This window comes from Leucopleurus acutus (genome assembly GCF_964270905.1).
Source record: "Leucopleurus acutus genome assembly, chromosome: 4".
NCBI classification, from domain to species: domain Eukaryota; kingdom Metazoa; phylum Chordata; class Mammalia; order Artiodactyla; family Delphinidae; genus Leucopleurus; species Leucopleurus acutus.
In genome coordinates, this window is record NC_139146.1 from 74940640 (window position 1) to 74961820 (window position 21181).

Here is a 21181-nt window from a genome sequence, read left to right on the forward strand (position 1 = left end):
TATATGACAGACTGGAAAAGGCAGAACAGTGGAGACAGTACAAAGATCAGGGGTTGGCAGGGGAGAGGAATGAATAGGCAGACCACAGAGGAGTTTTAGGGCAGTGAAAATACTGTGAATGGTACCATAATGATGGATATATGTCATCATACATTTGTCCAAACCCAAGAATGAACTGTAATGTACATTATGAACTTCGGGTGATTCTGATGTATCAATGCAGGTTCATCAATTATAACAAATATATCACTCTGGTGGGGAATATTGACAATGGGGGACGTTATGTTATGTGTGGGGCAGGAGGTATATTAGAAATCTATACCTTCCATCAATTTTGCTGTGAACCTAAAACTGCTTTATAAAAAAGTCTTAAAGGTTTTCTTTTGTCATTGCTCTTTTGTTTTGGCTTTAAATGAGGGATTTGCTTTAAATCAGCACTATCAAGACTACTACAGAATTTTCTCTTCTTAACAATAAGTAAAATTTTAAAAGGCTACAGGTTCCTTTTTCCTTAGATCCAAAGTGAGAGCAGAGATACTGAAATAATACTAGAATTTGGTGACCAGAATTAGAGTTGTACTTCTGATGTGGAATATGCAAGGGAAAGAAATTCTGTGTGTAATATCTCTTTAATCTCTGTGGCAGAGACTGTTTGGGTGTTCATCAGTATAGCTTCCTCTTCCAGGACTCACAGGAAGACTATATTTGCCAGCATCCTTGGCAGTTAGATTAGGGCCATGAGACTGGATTACGTCCAGTGGAACATGTGTGAAAATGATATGTACATTTCTAGGACTTATCTCTGAAATGTCCCATCCCATCTTTCATACTGTCTTCCTGGTCCACAAGCCTGGATGTTAAGGATTCTGAGATGATGAAGCCCCTAATGAAATGTTCATTGCAGCACTATTTACATTAGCCAGGACATGGAAACAATCTAAATGTCCATCGACAGATGAATGGATAAGGAAGATGTGGTACATATATACAATGGAATATTACTCAGCCATAAAAAGGAACGAAATTGGGTCACTTGTAGAGATGTGGATGGGCCTAGAGTCTGTCATATAGAGTGAAGTCAGAAAGAGAAAAACAAATATCATATATTAACACATATGTGGAATCTAGAAAAATGGTACAGATGAACTTATTGGCAGAGCAGGAATAGAGACGCAGATGTAGAGAATGGACTTGTGGACACAGTGGGGGAAGGGGATGGTGGGATGAATTGGGAGATTAGATTTGACATAAATACACTACCACGTGTAAAACAGATAGCTAGTGGGAACCTGCAGTAGAGCCCAGAGAGCTCAGCTCTGTGCTCTATGATGACCTAGATGGGTGGGATGGGGTGGGGGGTAGGAGGGAGGTCCAAGAGGGAGGGGATATATGTATACATACAGCTGATTCTTTTCATTGTACAGCAGAAAGTAACACAACATTGTACAGCAATTATACTCCAATTAAAAAAAAAGAACCCAGGTCCCTAGTCATCACCTGGAGAAGAGCTGCTCAGAAGAAGCTTGTAAAACATGCATCATCTGTGAGTGAGGAACTTTCTTGTGTGAAACCACTAAGATTTTGCACTTGTTTGTTACAGCAGCTAGCATTATCTTAATAAATTCTGTTGACGTGACTGTATCAATAGATTTGTGATTGTTGAACGATCCTTGCATTCCTTGAATAAACCCTAATTATTCACTATATATGATTATTTTAATACACTGTTTTATTTGCTAATATTTCATTTAAGATTTTTGCATCTATGTTTCAAAAGTGAGATTAATCTAAAGCAGTATTTATCAAGTTGAGGCATGTGGACATCCCACATGAGAATTACTTGGGAATGGCAGGTTCCACAGATGGGCATATTCCTGAGACTCAACCCCAAGTTACTGATTATTACCTCTTGGTACTGGTCTCAGGAATGTGTATTTTTAACTTCATATTATGGATGGTTATTAACACTTACAGTAGTAAAGCGACCCCAGATGTGTGCATCTTCCATCAATCATTTCTATGGCCAATTCTCTTTCATCTCAACCCCCACTAACTCCCCATTTCAAGGGCTATTTTGAAGCAAATGTAAGACATCATGTCATTTCATCTGTAAATATTTCATTATATATCTCTAAAAGACGAGGATACTTTAAAATTTTTAATTCACATGGCATAATCATATCTAAAACAATGGTAATTCCTTAATATATTCAGATATTGTTCAAATAATCCTATTTTCTCCACTTAAAATTTTTATTTAATTGTTATAAAATATCCATAACATAAAATTTACCATGTTAACCATTTTTAAGTGTACAGTTCAGTAGCATTAAGTTCTGGCCCCATTTTTAAAGTTTGTTTATTCAAATGGGAATCCAAATTAGATTTATAGAGTGGTTATTATATCCCTTAAATCTCATTTAATACATAGATTCTTTTCCGTCTATTTTTCCCCTAGAAATTTCTTTGTTGACGGAAACTAGATTGCTTGTCCAAACTTTCCCACGGTCTGAATTTAGCTTATTATATTATCATGAAATCAATTCACACAAGAAATCAAAATTTTTAGTAGTAAAGCTAGGTGATTATTTTGACTAACCAACTTAAGATCCATGAGTCTATTATTTCCCGTCTGTACTAGCCTTGTCTGATTGTGACAGTAAGATTATATTATCAATAAATGTAACAATGTCATAGGCAATTTATTAGTAAGCTTTTCATCTTAATAAAAACATAGGGATTATCTGTGCCTTGAAAAGTAGAGAAAAATCAGCTATACAATAAATTTTAGGAAGCAGGCTATCTTCTTAATTATGCTTTTCTCCCTCTTATTGTATCAATTTTGGAAACTATTTTTTCATTTTAAAAATGATGTATATGATCATGTATCAGATACTCTCCTGTGTCTGGCTTCTTTAATTCCATATAATGTTTTCAAATTTCACCAAAGTTTGTGTGTATCAGTAGTTTGCTTACTTTCTTACAGAGTAGTATTCCCTTTCATGAACACACTACAGTTTGTTTATTCATTCACCTTGCATTCATTTACCATGTTGATGGACTTTTGGGTTGTTTCCAGTTTCTGGCTATTATGAATATTCATGTACAAGTCTTTGTATTGACATATACCTTCAATTCTCTCAAGTAAATATCCAGGAATTTAACTGATAGGTTATATGTTAAATGCATATATAACTTCAGAAGAAATTGCCAAACTATTTCCCAAAGTTATCATATTATGAGAATTCCAGTTCCTCCAAAATCTTTAGTTTTAAATTGTAACATAATTCATATACAATAAAATTCAACGATTTATAGTGTATAACTCAGTGATTTTTAAAATAGTCACAAAGCTGTGCATCCATTACCACTATCTAGTTCCAGAATAGTTTTACTGTACTAAAAGAAACCCCATATCCATTTGTAGTTATTCCCTATCCCCCCATCCCAGGCCCTGGAAATTAATAATCTGCTTTCTGTCTCTACAAATTTTCCTATTCTGAATATTTCATATAAGTAGAATCATATAAAATGTGACCTTTTGTCACTGGCTTCTTTCCTTAGCATAACATTTACAAGGTTCAGTCCTGTTGTAGCATGTACCAGTTCATCATTTCTTTACATGGCTGAATAATTTTCCATCGTATGAATACACCATATTTTGTTTATCCACTCACCAGATGATGGACAGTAAGTTTCTTTGTACTTTTTGGCTATTGTGAATGCTGCTGCTATGAACATTCATGTACACGTTTTGTGTTGTTGATTCTCTTGGGTGTACATATCTAGGAGTGGAATTGCTGGATCATGGTAATTCTATGTTTAATATTTGAAGAAATTCCAGACTGCACCATTTTACATTCCCACCAGCAATGTATGGTGGTTCAAAATTCTCCAACTGTTCACCAACACTTTTGTTATTTTTCTGTCTTCTTTATTATAACCACCCTGGTGGGAGTGAAATGGAAACTCACTGTGGTTTTGATTTGCATTTGCTTAATAACTAATGATATTAAGCATCTTTTCATGTGCTTATTTTCCATTTGTATACCTTCTTTGGAGAAATGTCTATTCAAGTCCTTTGCATGTTTTTTAATTATTTGTTTTTTTGTTGTTGAGTTTTATGAGTTCTTTATATATTCTTGTTAGTAATTCCTTATCATATATCTAATTTGCAAATATTTTCTCCCATTCTGTGGGTTGTCTTTTCACTTTCTTGATAGTGTCCTTTGATGCACAAATATTTTAAATTTTGATGAAGTCAAATTTATCTATTTTTTCCTTTTTGTTGCCTTTTGTTATTTTTGGTGTCATCTGAGAAATCATTTCCAAATCCAATGCCATGGACATTTTCCCCTGTGTTTTGTTTGAACAGTTTTATAGTTTTAGTTCTTACATTTGGGTTTTTGATCCATTTTGAGTTAATCTTTATATATGATATGAGGTAGGAGTCCTACTTTATTCTTATGCATGTGGATATCCAGTTTTCCTAGCACCCTTGGTTGAAAAGATTTTCCTTTCCCCATTGAATGTTCTTGACACCGTGTTGAAAAATCATTTGACTATTTATGAGAGAGTTTCCTTCTGGTCTCTCTATTCTATTCCTCTGGTCTGTATGTCTATCCTTCTGTCACTATAACACTGTTTTGATTACTGTTGCTTTGTAGTAAGTTTTGAAATCAGGAAGTATTGGTCTTCCAACATTGTTCTTTCTCAAGATTGCTTAGTTTCCAGGATCTGGATGTGTTTCTTTTTATTCATTATGCCTTTAATTTTAGACTACTTGGATTAATTTAAAATCCATATTCATTTAAAGTATGTAATGTAAGTGCCTGACATTAAGCTTTTGATTACTGAGGCACCTATTTCAAAAGACATCCATCTTGAAAACCATACTGCCAACTGTATGACACAGCTACTAGCAAAACAACCAGATAAGGAATTAGGCTGCTCCCACCCATGAAAGTCTTTCTTTCAGAGAGCCCTGGGTAACCTAGATAACTGACCACTTGAGTGACCCCTCTTCTCCCTTCCTGTGCTCTAATTCCAGCTCTTATGCTCTACATTAGCCAATAAAGAGTCAACCCGTGAAACCTAGATACCCCATCAATGGACTCTAATAAAGGCACAGACCCAGGTCCCACTCCCACCCCTCCACCAGACCTGGCTGAGTGGCCCTCAGGCATGCTGTGTGTTCTTCAGGATTTCTGAGGAATAAATCTTGTTCCTCGAAGTTCTCTCAAAGTTTCTTGCTGAAGTGCATCCTACAGTCATAATACAAACCACAGGAACCGGTCCAATCACAGCTATGAGTAATACAGGAGGTGAGTGCCTCAGGCATTCCTAGCCAATAGCATCACTACTGATAGGCTGGGACTGACACAACAAAGTAATTACTGAAAAGGAAGGACTTACTTCTGCCATTTAGCTATTTTCTGTATTTCTATATCTTACATGCTTTTTGTTCTTCAATTCTTCCATCATTGCTTCTTTTTGTATTTTTGTATTGTGGTATACCATTTTGATTTCCTCTTTCCTTTTCTGTATGCTTTTAGTTATTTCTTTGTGATTACCTTAAGGATTAAAATTAATATCTTACAATAACCTACTGTGAATAATGCCAACTTAGCTTCAATAGCATACAAACACTCTGCTCTTATACATCTTCATCCCTCCCTCTTTATCTCATTATTGTTACAGACTACATTGTTATATACTGTGTCCATTAACACTGATTTATAATTATTGTTTTATAAACTTGCCTTTTAAATCATATAGAAAAAAGGGAGTTAAAACCCAAAAATACAGTAATATTGGCTTTTATATTTACCTATACAGTTACCTTTACCTATGATATTTATTCTTCGTATGGTTTTGAGTTACTGTCTAGTGCCCTTTAATTTCAGGCTGACAGACTCCTTTAGCTAATTTTTAGGGGAATTCTAGTACAGTAAGTCCCTGACATACGAACCTTCAAGTTGCAAACTTTAAAAGATGCGAACGTGCATTTGCATGTCCAATCACGTAAGTTAGTTCATGTGTTTTGTGTACATTGTCACAGGCATGCATCCTCTACAAGTGGTTGTACTTTTGGTACTTTACTGTACAGTACTGTATACAGTACAGTAGTACAGTATCTTTATTTCAAGCCCAGGATGTCCAGAAACAAGCGAAAAAGCAGCAGTGATGTAGCTGGTACTGCTAAGAAGTGCCAGCTGTTGTACTATACTACTGTACTTTCCAAGGTTAAGATTAAAAATGTTTTCTTTATTTTTTGTGTTTGTTTTTTATGTTTTGTGTGAAAGGTTTATAAACCTATTACAGTACAGTACTATATAGCCAATTGTATTATTTGGGTACCTAGGCTGCCTTTGTTGGACTTATGAACAAATTAGACTTATGAATGTGCTCTCAGAATGGAACTCGTTCATAAGTAGGGGACTTGCTGTAGTAACAAACTCACTTAGATTTTATCTAGGAATGTCTCAATTTCTCCTTCATCCTTGTAGCATAGTTTTGCCAAATATGGAATTCTTGACTGACAGGTGTTTTTTTTTTTTTTTCTGTTGCAGCCTCTAAGATTTCTGAGGAGAAATTGGCTGATAGTCTTTTTAAGGGATGTGTCTTTGTGTGGGTCTCTGAGTTTATCCTTCTTGGAGTCCATTGAGCACCCTGGATTTGTAGATTTATGCCTTTTGTCAAATTTGGGGAGTTTTCAGCCATTATTTCTACAAATATGATTTGTGCCCCTTTCTTTCTCTTTTCCTCTGCTGTGACTCCCATACTAAATATGCTAGTTCACCTAGTAGTGTACCACAAGGCCAGTTAGGCTCTGTTTTCTCTTCTTTATTCTCAGACTCAATACTTTCAATTGTCCTATCTTCAAATTTTCTCTATCTTCTGCTGGTTCATATCTGCTTTTGAAGCCCATTAGTGTATATTTCAATTCAATTACTGTACTTTTTAGTTTCAGAATGTCTTTTTGGTTCCTTTTTATAATTCCAATCTCTTTATTGTTATTCTCATTTTGTTCATATTATGTTTTCCTGTCTTTGTCCATGTCTTCCTTTAGCTCTTTGAGCATCTTTAACTAAGTTGTCTTAAAGTCTTTGTCTAGTAAGTCTGACACTTTGGCTACCTCAGGTATATTTTGTATTGATTTAGTTTGTTCCTTTGTCTGGGCCATACTTTCCTGTTTCTTTTTACACCTGATTTTTTTGTTGTTATTGAAAACTGAATATTTCATTCAATTGGTAACTCTAGAAATCAGATTCTTCTTACAACCCATGTTTTTGTTTCTGTTTTTTTACATTGGGTGTGTCTGTGCCAGGATCAGCCTCAGGTGAAAGCATAAGGTCTTCTCAGGTCTTTTCTGAGCCTTCAACTTTCCCAAGGCTTTCTACATTCCCCCATATATATGGTTGTTTTTGAATGTTAAAAAAAAAGAAACCAGAAGTGGCTCCTTAAAATCTCCTGGAAGCCACTTGAGCCAGTGAGGGTTGACACAATGAATGCCAGTCTCTGAGTCTGTACCTCTGCATTCAGAGCAGCAATCTGCAATCAGATCACAGAATCCTGATATTTGAGGACAAAGTCCTTATTGCCTAACCTGGATCCAGCAAGAAACACAGGATGCTGTTGAAACAGCTGCCTGCCATGGGGCTGGGGGGTGAGGGATGGATAGCTGTTACTACACCGAGAACTGAAATCAACCAATACTAACTGAAATTTACCAGCCAAGCTTTATGCTGTAAGCTACAAGTGTTCATATAGACTCCAGAGTTCCAAAGCCATAATTTCAGACTGTTTCTGCCAGTACAACTGCTACCTAGGTGGACATATGGATTCTTGGAGCTTTCTACTTCATCTTTCCTGCTGTCCACTTGGCCAGTCATTTTTGGAAAATCCCTCAAATTTGGGTTTCTATTTAAACATTCACCCACTCATTTTAGCATCTATCAGCAGATCTTGCCCATGGAGGATTATTACTGTGGTGTTTTAATGATGATCTTTCTATTTTCCTCAGTCTCTCTACACTTATTAATTGGAATTCTTCAGTGAGGAAGAACTGTTACTTCCTCTGAATTTGTTCATGTATTCATTTACTTATCTATGTCACTATAGGATAAGGACTCAAGGAAAATTATTTTATTACTTATTTTATAATTCAATATTATAGTAATTAATTTTGTTGTTCAAGTTGTTCCAACTCTGGCCAATCTGAGATCTTTTAGTGTGGCTCCTGTGCCTTGAAAAAAGTTTTTAGCACTGCCTTAACTTTCTGATACTACAAAGTGCCCCAGACTCATACTGTTCTTTCTCAACTCACACTGTTGAATAAAGCAATACTTTAAGAATCACTGGTTCCGGAGGAGACCTTCAAGATGGTGGAGGAGTAAGACGTGGAGATCACCTTCCTCCTCAAAAATACATCAGAAATACATCTACATGTGGAACAACTTCTACAGAACACCTACGGAAAGCTGGCAGAAGATCTCAGACTTCCCAAAAGGCAAGAAACTCCCCACATACCTGGCCACGTGGCTGACAGGGTCTTGGTGCTCTGGCAGAGTGTCAGGCCTGTGCCTCTGAGGTGAGACAGCCAAGTTCAGGACATTGGTCCACCAGAGACCTCCTGGCTCCACATAATATCAAATGGCAAAAGCTCTCCCAGAGATCTCCATCTCAACGTTAAGACCCAGCTTCACTCAACGACCAGCAAGTTACAGTGCTGGACATGTTATGCCAAACAACTAGCAAGACAGAAAGACAACCCCATCCATTAGCAGAGAGGCTGCCTAAAATCATGATAAGGTCACAGACACCCCAAACACAACACCGGACATGGTCCTGCCCACCAGAAACACAAAAGCCAGCCTCATCCACCAGAACACAAGCACTAGTCCCCTCCACCAGGAAGTCTACACAACCCACTGAACCAACCTTAGCCACTGGGGGTAGATACCAAAAACAACGGGAACTATGAACCTGCAGCCTGCGAAAAGGAGACCCCAAACACAGTAAGTTAAGCTAAATGGGAAGACAGGAAAACACACAGCAGATGAAGGAGCAAGGTTAAAAACCCACCAGACCAAACAAATGAAGAGGAAATAGGCAGTCTACCTGAAAAAGAATTCAGAGTAATGACAGTAAAGATGATCCAAAATCTTGGAAACAGAATGGAGAAATTACATGAAATGTTTAACAGGATGTAGAAGAACTAAAAAGCAAACAAACAATGATGAATAACACAATAAATGAAATTAAAAATTCTCTAGAAGGAATCAATAGCAGAATAAGTGAGGCAGAAGAATGGATAAGTAACCTGGAAGATAAAATAGTGGAAAAAACTACCACAGAGCATAATAAAGAAAAAAGAATGAAAAGACCTGAGGACAGTCTCAGAGACCTCTGGGACAACATTAAATGCATCAACATTTGAATTATAGGGGTCCCAAAGAAAAAGAGAAAAAGAAAGGGACTGAGAAAATATTTGAAGAGATTATAGTTGAAAACTTCCCTAATATGGGAACGGAAATAGTTAATCAACTCCAGGAAGCACAGAGAGTCCCATACAGGATAAATCCAAGGAGAAACACGCCAAGACACATATTAATCAAGCTATCAAAATTTAAATACAAAGAAAAATATTAAAAGCAGCAAGGGAAAAACAACAAATAACATACAAGGGAATCCCCAAAAGGTTAACAGCTGATCTTTCAGCAGAAACTCTGCAAGCCAGAAGGGAGTCGCAGGACATATTTAAATTGATGAAAGGGAAAAACCTACAACCAAGATTATGCTACCCAGAAAGGTTCTCATGCAGATTTGATGGAGAAATTAAAACCTTTACAGATAAGCAAAAGCTACGAGAATTCAGCATCACCAAACCAGCTTTACAACAAATTCTAAAGGAACTTCTATAGGCATGAAACACAAGAGAAGGAAAAGACCTACAATGACGAACCCAAAACAATTAAGAAAATGGGAATAGGAACATACATATCGATAATTACCTTAAACGTGAATGGATTAAATGCTCCAACCAAAAGACACAGGCTCACTGAATGGAAACAAAAATAAGACCTGTATATATGCTGTCTACAACAGACCCACTTCAGTGCTAGGGACACATACAGACTGAAAGTGAGGGGATGGAAAAAGATATTCCACACAAATGGAAATCAAAAGAAAGCTGCAGTAGCAATTCTTGTATCAGACAAAATAGACTTTAACATAAAGACTATTACAAGAGACAAAGAAGGACACTACATGATGGTTCAAGGGATCAATCCAAGAAGAAGATATAACAATTGTAAATGTTTATGCACCCAACATAGGAGAACCTCAACACATAAGGCAAATGCTAACAGCCATAAAAAGGGGAAAGCAACAGTAACTCAATCATAGTAGGGGACTTTAACACCCCACTTTCACCAGTGGACAGATCACCCAAAATGAAAATAAATAAGGAAACACAAGCTTTAAATGATACATTAAACAAGATGGACTTAATTGATATTTATAGGACATTCCATCCAAAAAAACAAAATACACATTCTTCTCAAGTGCTCGTGGAACATTCTCCAGGACAGATCATATCTTGGGTCACAAATCAAGCCTTGGTAAATTTAAGAAAATTGAAATCATATCAAGTATCTTTTCTGACCACAACTCTATGAGACTAGATATCAATTACAGGAAAAAATCTGTAAAAAATACAAACACATGGAAGCTAAACAATACACTACTTAATAACCAAGAGATCACTGAAGAAATCAAAAAATACCTACAAACAAATGACAATGAAAACATGATGAACCAAAAGCTATGGGATGCTGCAAAAGCAGTTCTAAGAGGGAAGTTTATAGCAATACAATCCTACCTCAAGAAACAAGAAACATCTCAAATAAACAACTTAACCTTACACCTAGAGCAATTAGAGAAAGAAAAACAAAAAAACCCCAAAGTTAGCAGAAGGAAAGAAATCATAAATATCAGATCAGAAATAAATGAAAAAGAAATGAAGGAAACAATAGCAAAGATCAATAAAACTAAAAGCTGGTTCTTTGAGAAGATAAACAAAATTGATAAACCATTAGCTAGACTCATCAAGAAAAAAGGGAGAAGACTCAAATCAATAGAATTAGAAATGAAAAAGGAGAAGTAACAACTTACACTGCAGAAATACAAAGGACCATGAGAGATTACTACAAGCAACAATATGCAAATAAAATGGAAACCTGGAAGAAATGCACAAATACTTAGAAAAGCATAACCTTCCAAGACTGAACCAGGAAGAAATAGAAAATATGAACAGACCAATCACAAGAACTGAAATTGAGACTGTGATTAAAAATCTTCCAATAAACAAAAGCCCAGGACCAGATGGCTTCACAGGTGAATTCTATCAAACATTTAGAGACGAGCTAACACCAAACATTCTCAAACTCTTCCAAAATACAGCAGGGGGAGGAACACTCCCAAACTCATTCTACGAGGCCACCATCACCCTGATACCAAAACCAGACAAAGATGTCACAAAGAAAGAAAACTACAGACCAATATCACTGATGAACATAGATGCAAAAATCTTCAACAAAATACTAGCAAACAGAATCCAACAGCACATTAAAAGGATCATACACCATGATAAAGTGGGGTTTACCCAGGAATGCAAGGATTTTTGAATACATGCAAATCAATCAATGTGACAAACATAATAACAAACTGAAGGAGAAAAACCATATGATCATCTCAAGAGATGCAGAAAAGCTTTTGTCAAAATTCAATACCCATTTATGATAAAAACCCTCCAGAAAGTAGGCATAGAGGAAAAACTTACCTCAACATAATAAAGGCCATATATGACAAACCCACAGCCAACATCATTCTCAATGGTGAAAACTGAAACCTTTTCCACTAAGATCAGGAACAGGATACGGCTGTCCACTCTCACCACTATTATTCAACATAGTTTTGGAAGTTTTAGCCACAGCAATCAGAGAAGAAAAAGAAATAAAAGGAATCCATATCAGAGAAGAAGTAAAGCTGTCACTGTTTGCAGATGACATGATACTATACATAGAGAATTCTAAAGATGCTACCAGAAAACTACTAGAGCTAATCAATGAATTTGGTAAAGTAGTAGCATACAAAACGATTGCACAGAAATCTCTTGTATTCCTCTATACTAATGATGAAAAATCTGAAAGAGAAGTTAAGGAAACACTCCCATTTACCATTGCAACAAAAAGAATAAAATAGCTAGGCTAAGGAGACAAAAGACCTGTATGCAGAAAACTATAAGACACTGATGAAAGAAATTAAAGATGATACAAACAGATGGAGAGATATACCATGTTCTTGGATTGGAAGAATCAACATTGTGAAAATGACTCTACTACCCAAAGCAATCTACAGATTCAATGCAATCCCTATCAAACTACCAATGGCATTTTTCACAAAACTAGAACAAAAAATTTTACAGTTTGTATGGAAACACAAAAGACCCCGAATAGCCAAGCAATCTTGAGAAAGAAAGACGGAGCTGGAGGAATCAGGCTCCCAGACTTCAGACTATACTACAAAGCTACAGTAATCGAGACAGTATGGTACTGGCACAAAAACAAATATAGATCAATGGAACAGGATAGAAAGCCCAGAAATAAACGCACGCACATATGGTCACCTTATCTGTGATAAAGGAGGCAAGAATATACAATGGAGAAAAGACAGTCTCTTCAATAAGTGGTGCTGGGAAAGCTGGAGAGCTACATGTAAAAGAATGAAATTAGAACATTCCCTAACACCATACACAAAAATAAACTCAAAATGGATTAAAGACCTAAATGTAAGGCCAGACACTATCAAACTCTTAAAGGAAAACATAGACAGAACACTCTATGACATAAATCACAGCAAGATCCTTTTTGACCCACCTCCTAGAGAAATGGAAATAAAAACAAAACTAAACAAATGGGACCTAATGAAACTTCAAAGCTTTTGCACAGCAAAGGAAACCATAAACAAGATAAAAAGACAACCCTCAGAATGGGAGAAAATATTTGCAAATGAAGCAACTGTCAAAGGATTAATCTCCAAAATTTACAAGCAGCTCATGCAGCTGAATATCAAAAAAACAATCTAATCCAAAAATGGCAGAAGACCTATATAGACATTTCTCCAAAGAAGATATACAGATTGCCAACAAACACATGAAAGGATGCTCAACATCACTAATCATTAGAGAAATGCAAATAAAAACTACAATGAGGTATCACCTCACACCAGTCAGAATGGCCATCATCAGAAAATCTACAAACAATAAATGCTGGAGAGGGTGTGGAGAAAAGGGAACCCTCTTGCACTGCTGGTGGGAATGTAAATGGATACAGCCACTATGGAGAACAGTATGGAGGTTCCTTAGAAAACTAAAAACAGAACTAAAGGAACTAAGGTTCCTTTTCAAGAAATTAAGGTTCCTTAGAAAACTAAAAACTACCATACGACCCAGCAATCCCACTATTGGGCATATACCCTGAGAAAACCATAATTCAAAAAGAGTCATGTATCACAATGTTCATTGCAGCACTATTTACAATAGCCAGGATATGGAAGCAACCTAAGTGTCCACTGACAGATGAATGGATAAAGAAGATATGGCACATATATACAATGGAATATTACTCGGCCATAAAAAGAAATGAAATTGAGTTATTTGTAGTTAAGGTGGATGGACATAGAGTCTGTTATAGAAAGTGAAGTAAGTCATAAAGAGAAAAACAAATACCATATGCTAACACATATATATGAAATCTAAAAAATAAAAATGGTTCTGAAGAACCTAGGGGCAGGACAGGAATAAAGACACAGACGTAGAGAATGAACTTGAGGACACAGGGAGGGGGAAGGGTAAGCTGGGACAAAGTGAGAGAGTGGCATGGACTTATATATACTACCAAATGTAAAATAGATAGCTAGTGGGAAGCAGCAGCATAGCACAGGGAGATCAGCTCGGTGCTTTGTGACCACCTAGAGGGGTGGGATAGGGAGGGTGGGAGGGAGATGCAAGAGGGAGGGGATACAGGGATATATGTATATGTATAGCTGATTCACTTTGTTATAAAGCAGAAAGGAACACACCATTATAAAGCAATTATACTGCAAAAAAGATCTTAAAAAAAAAGAATCCCTCGTTCCTTTTATTGGAGAATAGTATTGTGAATCAAGAGCTGAATTCTAGGTGTGTTCATTGCTACCAGAGTATTGCTGCTTCTAACACAATTCACTGATTTTTTTTCGTGTGAAAACAACCTTGTATTCCTGGGACCAATCCCACTTGATTGGAATGTATTCTTCTTCTTTTAAATTGCTGGACTTAATTTGCTAATATTTTGTCAAAATTTTTCATACCTATATTTATAGGAGATATTTTTCTATAGCATTCTGTTTTTGCAATTTCTTTGTCAAGTTTTTGTATCAGGATAAGTTGGGAAACCTAGGCACCTGTTCTAATTTCTGAAAGAATTTGTTTATGACTGGTAATTAATTATTCATTAAATGACAGAAACCCTTGACAAACGTCAGGCTAGAAGGAAAACCACGACCCTCTTTTTATTGGCCTTCTATTGATATTTTCCACTTTATTCACATGTAACTTGATGAAGTTCTACTGTATATTACTGAATAGTTTTTTATTTAAGCAAAGGCAAAAAAGGTCAAGAAAAAAAATCCATCTTATATAAGGTGAGTTAATTTTAAAATGTTAAAAGTTAGTTTTGTTCTTTGTAAAATATAGTCTGTAGACAAAAAAGGACTTTTTCCTTAGTTTCATTCTTACAGTACTTCATTCAAAAACTCATAAATTATCCAAATGAACCACCGTACCTATATATTTCAATAGCTCTCATATCTTCATCATCAAATTCATCTTCAGCTTCCTTCAACTGTGCAAGAGTCATCTTTTCGTATGGTTTAACTAAAACAAAATAAGTTGTAGATAACTGAGTTATTTAAGAGCCAATTTTACTTTAGAGTCACATGTCTAGAAAAAACAATATATTAGATAAATGGAGATCAAGAATATCTTTAATGTTGCAGTTTCTCCAGCATATAAACTATATTGTGGCTGACTGCTTCAGGTTTGTTTACAGTGCTAGTATTCCTTCAGAGTTCACAGAACTACCAGGCTGCATTTAAAAGCAGATGTGAAAATCAGTTAGACCTCATAAATTTAGACTTCCTCAAGTACCTGGAAATTTTAACAAATAATACATTTTATATAGAATGATCAAAACAGAAAGTAATCACAAGGTAGAGAAATATGATAGAGGAAAAAAAAGCTCACTAGATTAGATACCAGGGCATTTCAGCTCTGATATTAACTAGCATGTAACTTTCAACACATGAATTAGAAATTTTAGGTGTCAACATCCTAATTTCAAAAGTATGGGTGGAATTTAAATTATTTCTAATGTCCTCTCTCCCTCTAAATTCATGAAATACATGATCACTGTCATAACTGTATTTTTCCCTTCACCCAGCCCACCAAATGCACAACTATACCCATTGCTTCTTTCTGTAAACGTAAAACCATTTCTTCAATTTCATCTTTTGGCTCTTCTTTTGGAGGAAGAATGCCAAAATCTCTTAAAATGTCATTCCATTCTGTATCTTCATTTGGATCCTATATAAAAACAATAAAAAATCTATTAGCACAGTTGTGCATTTTAAGATTTGTAAAATCGATTTCCAACCATGTAATTGTTCATGAACTCTACAGGTAAACTAGAAAATTAGTTTCAAAGAATAGAACAAAATGGCCTACTTTTTTCCCATTTCCCATTTCCGTAATGCAACTACATACTTTGATAAAAAGAATACATCCTCTACCCTCAAAGTTACACTGAGATGTTTAATAAAAAATAAATCTGAAAAACATATATCAAATGTTAATGAAGAAACTTGTAAGTCACGTTAAATTCTCTGAAGACTATAATAGGCAAAACCAATTCACATCATGCAAAATACTGTTTTCTTTTTCTACATAAGCATTGAAGACCTCAAGGTGGACTTGCTTCTCTTCAGCTATATAGCCTCATGGAATCCTTACTCCCAAGTTAAATCTTAGAAGAGGTTAGGAATCGTTTCATAGTTCAATTTTTGTCTAACCATAATTTCTTTCTTTGAAACTTAATCTTGTTTTCCATGTTACTTAGGCTTTGATGTTTTATTTACTGCTCTTCCTGAAATTGTCTGTCATATATCAACTATATTGTCTTTCTAGTCTGCTGTCCCTTTTCTCTGAGGTTTTCAGAGAAAAGGAGAACTTAATTATATACATGAGTAAGTACTGCTGCAAACAAAGTAAAGGATAGCCTTGAATGAGCTCCACCTCCGGGTATTCACATCCTGCATAATCCCCTCTCCTTGATTATGGGTGGGAACCATGGCATGCTTCTAATCAGTAGAATATGGCAAAGGTAAAGGAATATAATTTCTTTGATTTCATTCCATAAGATCGTAATTTCCATCTTGCCAGCATTCTCTCACACTTGCTGGCTTTGATAAAGCAAGCTGCCATACTGTGAGGTCCCCCATGGAGAGAACTATGTGACAAGGAAAATGTAGTCAACAATCAGCTAGACGCTGAGATCCTCAGTCAAATAGCTCCAAAAGAACTGAATTCTGCCAACTACCATGTAAATAAACTTAGAAGGGGATCCTTCAGATGTACTCTGTTGTACCTTCAGATTCAACCCCAGCTCTAGCTGACACTTTAATTGCAACCTTGTTGGAGACTCTGAAGCAGATGACCCAGCTAAGCAATGCCTGGATCCCTGACCCATAAAAACTCTGAGATAATAAATATGTTATTTTAAGTCACCAAGTTTGTGGTGATTTATTATGCAACAATGGATAACTAATACAAGCATCATCTTATTTCTCCTCTTCACCCTATTCTTTGGGCAAAGTTTTGGTTTTTTATTCACACTGGTCTTTTACTGGTCTCTCTATCCACAAAATCTTCTGATCTCCATTCTTTCTATATGTCTTAAAACAATTAAGTCACCATCAGCAGGAGTTCTGCACTTGGTAATGGCAGACTAGATAATTTGGATCAAGCCTCTTACTGAGAACAGCTAGTAAAACTGGACAAAATAGATGAGAATTAATTTGAAGGCACTGAAGAATCAACAAAGCAGTGAAGAGAATTATGGTAAGAAAATCCTGGATGAGAAGCAGACCCAGAGAAAGAAGCTCTATGTTTGGGTCCGTTCCCCTTCAATCAACTACCAATTCTGAAAGAGGCCAAGAGGCTGAGAAATTGAATAAAGGTGCACAGATTCGAGCATAGTGACCAAAGACAGAAATCAATAAGAAAATGATAACTAGGAGATCATCATATATTTGGAATTCAAAAAAAATTCTAAATGACCAAAGGGTCAAAGAAGAAATCACAATGGAAATTTAAAAGCATTAGGAATTGAATGATCATAAAGCCACGTATCAAAAATATGTGGGTTGCAATGAGAGCAGTTCATGAAAGGAATTTTACACCCTGAATTTAACATATTAGAAAATGGAAAAGGCTTACAAATCAATATATAAGCATCCAACCTAAAAAGCTGGGGAAGAACATCAAAATAAACCAAAGGTAGAAGGAAGGAAATAATAAAGATGAAAACAGAAATTAATGAAATAAGAATTGAATATATAATAGAGTGGGTTAACAAGGCCAAAAATTGGGTCTTAGAAGAAGACTAATAAAATAAACACTTGCCAAGACTGATAAAGAAAAGAAGTGAGAAGACATCACCAGTATTAAAAATGAAAAAGGGGAACTCCTGACAGATAATACAAATATTTAAAAAGAGAAGCCTCTCTATTGTGTTTTGCTCATATTTTTTTCTACTTTAAGGTGGAAGCTTAGATCAAACTATAAACCTTTTTTTTTCTTTTCAAGCACACACAGAATTTTTAGAGTCTTTTTTTTAATTAAAAAAATTTTTAACATCTTTATTGGAGTTCTTTTCTAATTATAACCACTTAAAGCTACAAATATTCCTTTAACAAATTATTTAGCTGCATCCTACAAGTTTTGGTATGCTGTATTTTTATTATTATTCAGTTAAAAATATTTCTAATCTTATGCTTTTCTGCTGACATTTTTATTTGGAAGGATACTGCTTAATTTTCAAATATTTTGGACTTTTCTAGGTATCTTATTAATAATTTCTAAGTTACTTCTGCATGGTCAGAAAACATACTTTAAGGTTTTGATTTTTTGAAATACATTTACTTGTTTTATGACCCAGCATATGGCATATCTTAGTGAATGTTCTACATAGTGTGAAAAGCATGTGTATTTTGCCACTGATGGGCTTTTTTCTCCACAAATCAATAGATTGTTGACAGATTTGTTCAGATCTTCTACTCTGTGATTTCTGTATCTAGTTGTTCTATCAATTACTAGGAGGAGGAGTGTTAAAATCTCTAGTTATGATTGTGGATTTGTCTACTTCTCCATCAGTTTTTGCTTTATGTGTTTGAAGCTTGATTATGCAAATCCTCAGCTATATTTATGATATTTTCCTGATGAATTTCTCCTATCATTATAAAATGTTCCTTTTTATTTCTAGTAGTAATCCTCATCTTGATGTCTATTTTGTTTGTTACTAATATAGTTTATACCCCTTATTCTTAAGTACTGTTTAAATAACGTCTTTTTCAATCCTTTTACTTTAACCCATCTGTTTCTTTGCATTTAAAGTGTGTCTCTTTTAGCAATATGTAGCTATGTATTGCTTTTTAAACTATTCTGATAATCTCTACTTTTTAATTTAAGTGTTTACTCCATTTACACTTACTATAATTGTCTTTTTAATTTTTATTGGAGTATAGTTGCTTTACAGTTTTGCGTTAGTTTCTGCTGTTCAGCAAATTAATATAATTGTTAATATTAGATGTAGAGCTACTATTTTCCTGTTTTTAATTAGTATTGTTTGCTTTATTGTTCCTCTGTTCCTTTTTTGCTTTCTTCCGGTTAATTAAATATTTTCTAGAATTATGTTCTTTGCAACTGGCCTTTTAGGTATACATCTTTGCATTATTGCTTTAATAATTGTTCTAGAAATTATAATGGTATCTTTAACATATTACAGTTAATATTGTAGTATTTTACATAAAATATGGGAACCTCACTTAGTTCCATTTACCACTATCCCATCCTTTGCCTTACTGCTGTTATATATATTAACATTTACAATATTTGAACCCCTAAAATATAATGTTACAATTTCTACCCTAAACAATTATAATGTCTTTTAAGAAAACTGAGAATAAATATATTTAGTTTTTAGAATTTACCCACATATTTATCATTTAAGGTGCTCTTCACACTTACTTTTAGATCAAGTTTTCGACCTGCTGTAATTTCCTTTCAGTCTGAAGAAACTTCTTTGCATTTCTTACCCTTCAGGTCTGTGGAACCTAATTCTCTCAGTTTTCATATTTCTGAAAATGTCTATTTTTTCCCAGTTTTTTTGATGGATAGTTTAGCTGGATATAGAATTTTGGTTTGAAAGTTTTCCCTCCAGGATTTAAAGCATTTTAAAAAGCCTTCTGGCCTCCAATGTTTCTGATGAGAAGTCAGCTGTTAATCATATTGCTGGTCTCCTGTATATACAAAACATACACACCTTTACATTATGTCTTTTCTCTGGATGTTTTCAAGATTTTATCTTTTGATTTCAGAAGTGTGTCTATGTGCTTGGTGTGGTTTTATTTGTATTTACCCTCTTTGGAGTTCCCAGAACTTCTTAGATTGTTAAGTTTATGTCTTCCCTCAAACTCTGGACAATTTTATCCATCATCTTTTTAATTTTTTCCTGCCCCCCCACCCCATCCTTCCTCTCCTTCTAGGATTTTTCTTTTTTTCCTGGTATGCCGGCTTCTCACTGTTGTGGCCTCTCCCGTTGTGGAGCACAGGCTCAGCAGCCATGGCTTATGGGCCTCGCTGCTCCGCGGCATGTGGGATCTTCCCAGACCAGGGCACGAACCCGTGTCCCCTGCATCGGCAGGCAGACTCTCAACCACTGCGCCACCAGGGAAGCCCCCCTTCTAGGATTTTTGACAGGATGTTACATGTATGTTAAGCATGTATTACAGTTAGATGTATGTTAACCAATTTAACAATGTCCCTTCAGTTCACTGAATCTCTATTCACTTTTAATATTTTTCTCTCTGTTCTTAACGTTGGACACTTTCTATTGATGAATCCAAGTTCCCTGACTCTTCTGCCATCAGCAATCTGCCGTAAAGCCCATTCAGTGAAATTTTTATTTCAGTTGTTGATCTTTTCAGTTCAAGAATTTCCATTTGGAGAGACGAGGGGAAGATGATGGAAGAGTAAGACACGGAGATCATCTTCCTCCCCACAGATAAACCAGAAATACATCTACACGTGGAACAACTCCTACAGAACACCCACTGAACGCTGGCAGAAGACCTCAGACCTCCCAAAAGGCAAGAAAGTCCCCACGTACCTGGGTAGGGCAAAAGTAAAAAGAGTAAACAGAGACAAAAGTATAGGGACGGGACCTGCACCAGTGGGAGGGAGCCGTGAAGGAGGAAAGGTTTCCACACACTAGGAAGCCCTTTCACAGTTGGAGACTGCTGGTGGTGGAGGGGGAAAGCTTCAGCGCTGCGGAGGAGAGCACAGCAACAGGGGTGCGGAGGGAAAAGCGGAGAGATTCCCGCACAGAGGGTCAGGGCCAACAGGCACTCACCAGCCCGAGAGGCTTGTGTGCTCATCCACCGGGGCGGGCGGGGCTGGGAGCTGAGGCTTGGGCTTTGGTCAGAGCGCAGGGAGAGGACTGGGGTTGAACACAGCCTGCAGGGGGTTAGTGCACCACAGCTAGCCGAGAGGGAGTCCGGGAAAAAGTCTGGACCTGCTGAAAAGGCAAGAGACTTTTTCTTCCCTCTTTGTTTCCTGGTGCGCAAGGAGAGGGGATTAAGAGTGCTGCTTAAAGGAGCTCCAGAGATGGGCGCTAGCCGTGGCTGAAAGCGCGGACCCCAGAGACGGGCATGAGACGCTAAGGCTGCTGCTGCTGCCGCCACCAAGAAGCCTGTGTGCGAGCACAGGTCACTATCCACACCCCCCTTCCAGGGAACCTGT

At 36.2% G+C, this 21181-nt stretch overlaps 1 protein-coding gene and 1 long non-coding RNA gene across 2 annotated transcripts in view; both read right to left on the reverse strand.

Moving 5' to 3' along the window:
- PDCL2 (phosducin like 2) overlaps positions 1-15682 on the reverse strand; it is a gene marked incomplete at its 3' end in the record, with an annotated part of 32040 nt that extends 16358 nt beyond the window's left edge. Inside the window, exons 1-2 of the mRNA XM_082838977.1 lie at positions 15568-15682; positions 14890-14980 (exon numbers count right to left, since the gene is read on the reverse strand). Of these exons, the coding sequence (XP_082695103.1) occupies positions 14890-14980; positions 15568-15598 (122 nt within the window). The 5' untranslated portion in view covers positions 15599-15682. The remainder of the gene's footprint in view (positions 1-14889; positions 14981-15567) is intronic.
- The window catches only part of LOC309961523, a 443244-nt gene that overhangs the window by 288880 nt on the left and 133183 nt on the right, over positions 1-21181 (reverse strand). The window lies entirely within an intron of this gene.